General features: G+C 32.2%; 1 protein-coding gene and 1 pseudogene across 1 annotated transcript; both read right to left on the bottom strand.

The window, feature by feature from the left end:
* Positions 1–4,172: 4,172 nt before the first annotated feature.
* LOC130821150 (protein DETOXIFICATION 13) lies at positions 4,173–6,383 on the bottom strand (the record flags this gene model as incomplete). Its single annotated transcript, XM_057686809.1, has 2 exons — positions 4,173–5,599; positions 6,257–6,383. Coding segments are annotated over 2 exons (312 nt in total), but the record flags the coding sequence as incomplete, so codon positions are not given.
* LOC130821738 (protein DETOXIFICATION 14-like) lies at positions 6,241–8,463 on the bottom strand (annotated as a pseudogene).
* Positions 8,464–10,333: the final 1,870 nt, after the last annotated feature.

Here is a 10,333-nt window from a genome sequence, read left to right as displayed (position 1 = left end):
TCTTACTTGACTATATTTTGACATCTAAATTAAAAATAAAAAGGAAATTAAAGTGATTGATAAATAATGTCAAAAAATTAAATAGGACAATTGCTCTGAGTTGAAGGGAGTATTAAATGGATTATTTAACATATATGAGGTATGTCTTATGATGAGACCGTCTCATACCACAATTTGTGTAACCATTAAGCAAACTTAAAGGTGCAATGCATCAAGTCATCATAAAGAAACAAAACGGTATCAATTTCATTCAAAATTTTATCGATCAACACATTATGCACTCAAGATGTCAATAATGCCAATGCCTTAATATAAACACACGAGTTAACTTCGGCTACATAAACCTAAACAAACAAACAAAAAAATCGGCTACATGAACCAACACATAATACACCGAGTTTCAAAATTAAACATCTAATCCTTAAGCATCGATAGAGCATGTAGGACTTAGGAGTAATACTCAAATCTTCAATAGTTTCTTTTGCATCCCTCGTTCCTCAATAGTTAGAACATTTTGTGGTTTTGCAAACCATCAAGTCAATAGCCTTTGCTCATCCACAAACCATTTATTTTGGATATTCTTTGCCTTGCTTTTTCGCCTGTCTTGCAAAAATCAACGGATATTAGATCTATAATCCCATCTAACTCTATATGTTATAATTGGAAGACAACCGACATCGCCGATGTTTGACAATTAGCTTTTTAGTTGGATTTGGCATTTTAGTTGGTCAAATAGCAAAAAATAATATTTGTTAAATAAATTTTAAATCAACTAAAAAAGTTGTTTTTAAGCCTAAATAAAAAATTCTTGGTTTTGTCATTTGGCTTTATGTCTTAATTTTCTCTAATAAACAACAACAGTAACTAATTGTTTCCAAACATCTTTAAGACAGTTGATTTAAACAGTTCGTTTAGTAGAATAAACAACTAGCAAATGCGCGTAGTACTTTCATCTGGTCAAATCAGGCAGAACCAACGAAAAATGTAAGACACGTCACATACCGCATGTTCCTAGTTTGTACAACATGTTATGATAGCTAAAAGCGACATTTGCACAATTGCACCAGAGAGAATCCCGACCCAAAGACCCATTGAAACAGCCCAGACTAACGTAAACAGTATAATAATACTGTCCACAACACACCGGAAGATTACAGTGGTTTGGACTGAATCCGATCTGTGATTCGATGATCACAGCAAACTAATATCAGAGTTATTTAAAACTTTTTACCTAACTAAGTAAATACTATTTACAAAATATTATGAAATTATTACAATTTAATTTACGAATAACTAATTTACAAAATGTATTTCCAAAAGAAGTCCTCGCCTCGCCCGTAACATATAATACATATAGGCATCCTTTCCACCACAGAGCTAACCTAAAAATGGATCTATCCCCCATAATGGATAGGCCCCATCAAAGACTGTCAACAATTGAATTGTTGAGTAATCCAACAAACTACTATATTAAATTCTTTATTTGCTCAATAGGTAACTCTTTATAAAAGATTAATTTATTAAAACCCAAACTCTTTTAAAAGACTGTTTGGTATCGACATAAATACGACTAAGAACCTTTGGTTCATAGTGAATCAAAATACGACTATAACTTTACAAGTTAAAAGAGAAAATCAAAATGCGGCTATTACTTTACAAGTCAATAGCGAAACAATACGACAAATGAAACATATGGTTTCATTTCAAAACAAACAAAACTTTATATACCAAACGTGTAACATTTGGGAAATTAATATTATAAGACGAGTAAGTTTAAGAGAATTATCAGTGTGAGAATGATCTTAAATACACATGACATAAATATTCTCAATTTAATTTCTCTTCTTTTCCTTTTCTTTTAAAAGAAATAAAAAATAATAATAAAAAAAGTAATAATAATAATAAAAAGAATAATAGAAACCAGTTTCACGCATTCCACTATTCATCATCATCTTCATTCCACTATTCACCATCATCTTCAACACAAAAAAAAAAAAAATCAAACCCTTCTTTGCCTTGTCAAAACCTTCGAAACCCATGCCTCTCATCCCTTAATAATTATGCTCTTATTCATATACTTTCCCTTGTATAATCTTTCATTCATGTGTTAAACCCTAAATGTTGTTGAATCTTGGAATGTATATGAGTTAGTTAGATGAGTTATTAAATTGGAAATTCATGAAAAATGTGTTATTAGTGAGTTATGTGATGATGAGAATTTAAGTGTGGGCTATGATTTTAGTAGTAGATTATTCGAATGATTTAGTTGTGGTTAGTTCCGTGTTCTTGGATGTAATATTAACCTTTTCAAATTATGGTAATGGTTAAATGTTGATTGATTGGTTGTTATTGAAGGTATCTAGGGTTCGTGTGGAAATTATTAGTTGAATGGATAAACTAGCTGAATCTTTCTTTTTCAGCTAGTTTGTTAATCTTGTTTAGTTTCTTGGTTTTGAGTTTAGATGAACATGGAAGTGTTTGAATTGGAATACAAAGGGAATTGTGGAGACATATAACCTTTACAAGAATATAAGCTAGACTAAAACAAGGTTATTTATTTTGATGATATTGAGGGTTGGAGTTAGGACTTGCACAATCACTGAAATAAGAAATATTAGAATAGAAGATGGAACTAAGATGCATTCTTAGGATGAGATGCAATGAGCTATATGAACCTAGTTGTAGTATCGTATGCTTTGTTGTGATGCTATATTTGTTATGCTTCAGGAGACGACATTATTGAGGAGCCCTTCCAGTGATCGCGGAGTACCGGACTTAGCTTCTTGAAGCATTCTTTTTGGTGAGTAATAGCAGTCCCTTAAAGGGTCTGGCCAGACTACATTCTTGAAAATAAACTTTTTACTAAAGCTCTTTTGAATTGGAAATTGTTGAGACAAATGTTGTGAATGCTTATGCTGATATTATGATATGGTCAATGGATCGGGCTTGCGAGCTGGTCATTGACGAAGTTGAGGAACATTGTTCCTTGCTCCCTGTATTTTGAAGCGAATTGTCATTCTTTATTGACTAGCTTCACCCGAGAGCGACATAGCCTTAGAGCTATGGGGGCACCTCTCAAACTAGACTCCCTGTGCGCACATAGAACTAGGAAACTGATGTTGCTTTTAAACCTATGTTTGAATTACTGTGTTTTGTTGTTTTGGATTGTTACTTCTCTTTTAATTTAATCTGACTTTCTGATGTTTCCAACTTTTAGTTTGACTACTGATCGGAACCAGTCGGGAATAATGGATTAGCGAAGGTGATTAGAGGTTCCAAGGATGTATATTGAGCTGAGCACGTAGGAATTTGTAGTTTTGCAGTAGGATTTTGGATAAATGTAATTTGAATTGGTTGTGTTGGTTATATCGGACTTGTAGAGAATTGTATGATCATCCTGTATTTTAGTTAGATGTTTGTTTTGAGATGTAGCTGAGTTAATTATGTTGAAAAGCTGGTGTCCCCTTTGCTCAAGTTTTGAAAGTGTGATTTCAGTTTCTTGGGAAACGAACCCAGTGAAGACCATGTTTACTCAGTTAACGATAAATGTAAGTCGGCCATTACTTTACAAGTCAATAGCGAAACAATACGACAAATGAAACATATGATTTCAGTTGTGAAACAAACAAAACTTTATATACCAAACGTATTTATTCAAATCTCATATTAAAACAATGATATAACAACACTTAAAAATGTGGAAATATATGGACCGTCAGGAAGTAGGCTTGATCTAAATCCTGAGAACACGGGTGATCGTCATCACCGAGAATACGGTTCTTGCAAGAACGAAACGGAATCGGGGGTTCGAGACCGATTCGAATAACCATTAACTATTATCAAGCTATAGGATTTCACAATAATCCGAATATAAATATCCGTTGCCAATTCCCAAAAATGGACATTTTTCAATGTCGAACATTTCAATATAAAATGAATCAATAAATTACTTGATTTTCTTTGAAATCAATAACCATAACTCATTTTCATAGTACAATATATTTAAAAGCTCATATTTATAAAGCTATGAACATACAAAACATAATTTTTGATCAAGGACTAGAAGCAAAGTCAAACGAAGTCAAAATCCAAAATTTCGAACATCAAAAATCAAATTAGAAAACCAAAAAATTTAATTGATGCATTTGAACAAACACCTTGTGTACATCAACTTATAACACCAAAAGATAACAATCCAAGCTCCCTTTTTCATCACCATTAATAATACTCAACAAACTCATACTATCCATAATTACCCAATAAAGAAACATAAAATAATCTTAAATACTTGATTAAAGAAATACCCAATTGAAATCCCAATTTGAACAATTAATCTCATAATTGGTTATTCTCAATTTTCATGACATTTTGTTAGTATTTTGGTCATAACTCTCTCATACAAACTCATTTGGGGGCGATTCAAGTGGCTATGCGACTCTGACTCAGAGCTCTACAATTCTTATGAAGACAATTGAAAGCTTATTGTTGATTTTTATGACAACCTGTTAGTATTTTGGACATAACTCCCTCATACGAACTCATTTTGGAGCGATTCAAGTGGATACACGACCACGACTCGAAGATCTACAAATCTTATGAAGACACTAGAACCCAAAAACAATCACAACTGACCCAAAAATGACCAAAATAGAACACTCCATTTCTGTCAATATCCAAAATACTAAATTTATACTAGAACCTAAATACCCCAAGCAACCAATACTAATCAACACCAAAGACAAATCAATTACTAATTGAATTCATATACTCATCTTAAATTTAAGTTGCTTAAATTTGAATCAAAGACCCAAATTGAATCCACAAATAATAAACTACTTTAAAACATTCAAATATCAATTTAAGGCCTTATTAGCCATTAAATTAATATACAAGTATGAATTCAAGATCACATAAAGAAAACTTACTCCTACATAAAAGAGATGGAGATGGTGATAATTAGATGTGTCCTCCTTCTTCTACAATAGCTACAATCATCAAAATACTTTAATTAGATTCTAGTTTGATAAAATTTGAGTGAAAATTTTCTAAAATTGAGATTGAAGGTTGGTAAAATTTTAGACTTTTGTTCCACTTTATGAAGAAATAAAGGTGGAGTTTGATCTCAGTTTTGTGTTTCTTTGAGAAGCTACGAAGAAGGTGATAATGGTATGAAGGAAAAAGTAGAGAAAGTACTCTTACAGGTTATATAACTTACGAAAAGGGGTTTTATTTTGGTGAGTAAGATTGAGAGGTGTGAGTCATAGGCCATAGTGACAAAACGTGGGTGATTTACTTCCTACTCGTACTTATCACAGTATGAGGTGGATAATATACCCATATTTTTCATCGTATAATTTATTTTGTCCCCAAAAATAATAAATCTGATATCTAAAAATCGTAGTAAAATTTTTCTTTTAAAATGATAAACTCATTTTACTTATTAAAATAGTAACTTTTAGCAAAGTTATAACAGTTTCGCCCGTTCCCCTAATGTGCACCCGAAAGCCTAGCATTGCAGCGACAGGAATTTCGAACAGGTAGAAAGCAGCAAGATTCACAAAAGCACCTATATGCTGCCACCCACATCCTCTAGCAATACCTTGTGTAGCCACAAAAAGAGCATTATCATACAACAAATAGCAACAGCAACCTTTAAAAATTGATTATTAAGGATAGCAAATTGGGCTGGCAATGCGGCATGATCTCTTCTATAATGATATACCCACCACTTATCCACAGTCCCACATTCATGGCAATTAAAAATTTTATACCCACGTGGTATGCATTCAAACTCATCTTCACCCATTATGGCCAGCAGGATATACTCACCTTATACCTCCTCACATTCACTCCACATTCGCGCTATATATTTCAAAAATTCTAACAAATTTAATTTTACATCTATAGTGTTTATGTCATACAATGTAATAAAATAAAATTAATTTCCTTAATTTTTTGTCAATAGTTTCAGCAAAAATTTACAAAATTGATATAAATAAGTACATTGTAGATATACGGTAGACAATTGTGGGGCAGGGCGAGTGGGTGAAGGACCGGGCAGGTGGGTATGAGCGGGTAGGAGCTCATACCCACCACCTACCCACTACCGATAACACGGATAGGACTTTTTATACCCATACCCAAAATCATACCCATATCAGCTCCAACTGGAGTAGATACAGTGTGAAATTCGTATAATTTTATCCGCCTGGCAATCCTATTGATTATAGCAAAGCAAAGTCATTATGAATCATACCCGAAAGAACACCTTGAAGGCTGTCGGTTATGATACTAACACAAATCAAAGGTGCCATTACGGTTACATAATCTACGACTTCCTTTTCATTGCTAAAGGTGTAGCCAAATATTTTCCGAGTAGCAAAAAGGATTTAGCTGATGAGTAGACCGTTTGCTACTACAATTAGCATAACTCCACGAGCAGCTGTATGAGCTCCTCGTGGGTTTCCAGCCCCAAGTTCATTAGACACTCTGGTGTTGCACTTGGACCAAAAAAGAAACATCGGGTCACTACAAGAAAATTGATTTTGGACGACATAACCAAAAAGATGGCCCAAAGGATCAAAACGAATATAACTACAAGATCATAATATGAATCATATTTGGTCAAGAGCAGGAACATACCTTGCAGCAGCTCCTACTCCATAAGGTATTCCATATAGTGTTGAAGTAGTTGACAAACTATTCAAAACACAAAACAATGTGTTTATTTACCTGGATTTTGTTTCGAGATGGTAATATCATCGATTAAAGAACGCACCATACAGAAATAACAGAAGTCTCGAGTTCAGGATGTGGTAAAAGCCCTGATAGTAAAATCAACAGTTCGAGCGACCACCATTCTAAACTACAAAAACAACAATCAACACTACAACTTTATCTTCAAACTTTTTGTCTAGGGGTGTGTTTAGTAAACGACTTTTTTGTTGGTTTTTGTCTTTTCGGTTGGTTAAACGGCCAAAAACGACATCTTTTATTATCAACCAAACCCAAAAGCGATAATTTATTGCCTTTCATTGAATTTCCAACGACCAACAACTAAGTTTTACTAAACATCTCCGTAACAACTAAATTATCAGCCAACGAATCAAGTAATACTTTCGGTTAGTCAAACCAGCCAATAACTACAGCCAAACAGACCGCGTAACAAACAAGACTTGCAAGAAAGCTTGCCAAATCATAAGAGACGAAGGGATAGCGAATCGAAAGAACTCTCTAATCCCCCGAAAAATTTCCATTGAAAGAGGAGAAAGAGTTCGTGCACACGAAGGCGAGAACATCATGTACAAAGCAAGAAAAATGACATTAAACCACATTGATACGCCCATTGACAAGGCAGCACCAAGGCTATGTATCCTAGTTTTGAACACCAAACCCAACAAAGGGGAATATGTAGGCAAAGAGCAGCACAAGAGCTTACAACCATAGGCATTGCCGAACTTTGGGCTTGAAAAAAGCGATCTAGAGTTTGAAGAACTGCGTACGAAAAGAGCATTGGTATAAGGTACATTGATAATTTACATGCTTCATGGGATATTTCGGGGGATTGGCCAGTGAAAACGAGGATTTTTCCGATGTAAGTCCATAGGATTGAGATAGGGATGCATACTAAGATAAGGGAAAAAATGGCTGTGTATGTTTGTGTTCCTTAGTTTGTTGTATTGTTTTGGGTGGTATCTCCTTTGCTTATGACCCTGTAATTTTTCGATTATATGATGATATTTACAATAAATGCAGCCCAATTCAACATGGTATCAGAGTTGACGGTTCCGATTAACAAGAAACTCTAATTAATTAGACTCACATGCGAACTTTACAGGGTTTGCATACAAGGGTGTTGAGACGATTTATCCCACATCGATAAATCAAGATAGGGTAAACACTTTATTGGACCCCTTCTTATCCATAAGATTTTGGGACGGTATCTCCTTAGCTTATAAAGTGTTTCCTTCCCATAAGGTAATTCATTATTGATCAGTGTTGTTAGGCCTTGACAATTCATCCCATAATAACCCCTTGGACCCCACTTGTGTATATACACCCACAAGGCACCCGTGGACTCGGGTCCACAAACCCACAAGGTAATGAGTGTTAAACTTGCATACACACTTGAGAAGATTCACTCTTTCCCAAAACCATATAATATTAGGAGGATTACTCACGACAGGAAATCTTCCTCACATACCAAGAGACTAAAACCAGTGACACCAGAAAGAGAAACAGCAATGGCAGAACTAGATAGGTAAATCTCACCAAGATGACCCACCATCATAATAGAAATAACCTGCAACAAATACTGAAACATAATCACAACTACCATTGGACATGCTAACCAGCTCACTCTTTTCACTTCTTCTCCTATTTCTCCCATCATGATATTACTGATTCTGATTGTTCTTCTACTTTCTTTTGCTTCTCATCATTCAATAGCAAGCCTTCCTCCATTCTTGTTCTCAATTTAATCTTTTCACCTATCCTATCCTCTATTTATAGATTTATAGATTCTCTAATTATAGATCACTATTTTTACTTTTTAAGTATTTTATTGTAGGGTAGGTCAGAAAAGTCTGGTTGAGAATCGACCTGGAGACTTTATTTTACATGGAGACATTGGTGGATCCAGCTGGCTCCTATGGAAATTCCTTAAACATAAGTTTATTCAATAATCAATACTTCCTTCAATTTTACTTATTAGTCTCATTTATTTTTTGTCACTATTCACTTATCACTCTTAATTTGCATATTATTCTTAATTTATATGTTAAAACATAATCATATGAGATCTTGTCTGATTCATCTCAATACAAGGATTATTATTATTAACTTTTATAATTTCTAATTAGAAATATTAAGGATTAAAATATTATCTGAACAAGTGTGAAAAATTAAATGGGATTAATGTGTTGAATAGGAGTTAGTATTCTTTATTAAATGTAGAATACATATATGGTTTACTTTTATAATAAATAATTTTTAAATCAAATTTAAACGATATTGTATATCTTTTTTATTTGCATTGTTTAACTTTTTGATTTCTTTTTGATCTGATAAACGACCAATACTAAATAATTAATTTTTATTAAAATAAACTAAAAAGTCAATGTTATTTACTTGTTAAACTAATCAATTGAATCAACCAATAGTTAATAGTTAATAATCAATTACCAAACATATTAAAATCAAAACAATTTGTTAAATTGCTTTATATTTTTATTCGATTTAACATTTAAATCAACATTAGCGAATTATATATTCTTAGATGATTAATTTAATTTGAGGCGTTGTTTGTTTGCACAAATGCATTATTAATTAAGATGATCCTGCTTGATCCTCGTTTGACATAACAAAGATATTTTACCAATAAATTCTCACACTTTTCATTTTAATTTTTTTAACTTTTTAATATTTTTATTTTAGATTTTTATTCGCACATCTTATATTTTGCTCACATTCAATTTTACCTATACAATTTAGTAATTTCTATCAATTTTTAATATTTATGTCAATTATTAATGTTGCAATCTTTTAGACACAGTGTAAATAATAATTAATACACAAAACTTCATGAAACATGTTGATGTTGATCATTAAAAAAGGCATTTGTAAGATGTGAATACGTGACTATTGATGCTTTGACATTCAATGCTTTTGATAATTTACCATTCAAGTACAATTTATAATTGTTTATACATAATTTGGTCAAAAAAATATAAATGGGATATTTACACCAAAAATAGTTTTATTTTTAAATATGTAAAAAATTGGAAGGATCTTTTTAATGTATACCTACCATTTATTGACATAAAGTAAATATCAGAAAATAAAGTGTTAATTAAACAAGATTATGTTATTACTTAAAATATTGATGAAAAATGAAGTATAGTAAATAATTTAATTACAAAATACCAAAACCAAATGAAATTATTGTTGCTCTTTGAATACCACTCGTCACTCGTGTTTACTTATATTTACAGAAAATGATGGTGACAAAAGAAAAGATTTGTTGGTCAAATTTTCATACTTGATAGAGGCGTTGCTACAATGTTTCTTTGGCTTTAATTAAGATGTGAAACAACTATTAATTTAAATATTAAAGTATAGGAATCATATGGATCATAAAATTATATATGTGAAGTATGTTTAGTAAATATAAATGAGAAGCATTTTTTAACATTATAAAAATATTTGATAAATGAGTTTTTGTTTGGACTTATAATTAAAAATTTTGACTTTTTAGTTGGTAAAAAAACTAATACATATATTAGTAAATGATTTTTCAGTTTGCTGAAAGACTAACTTTTAAGCAAAAAAAACA

Source organism: Amaranthus tricolor, chromosome 8 (assembly GCF_026212465.1).
Source record: "Amaranthus tricolor cultivar Red isolate AtriRed21 chromosome 8, ASM2621246v1, whole genome shotgun sequence".
In the NCBI taxonomy this organism is placed as follows: Eukaryota; Viridiplantae; Streptophyta; class Magnoliopsida; order Caryophyllales; family Amaranthaceae; genus Amaranthus; species Amaranthus tricolor.
This window is presented reverse-complemented; position numbering and strand designations above follow the sequence as displayed.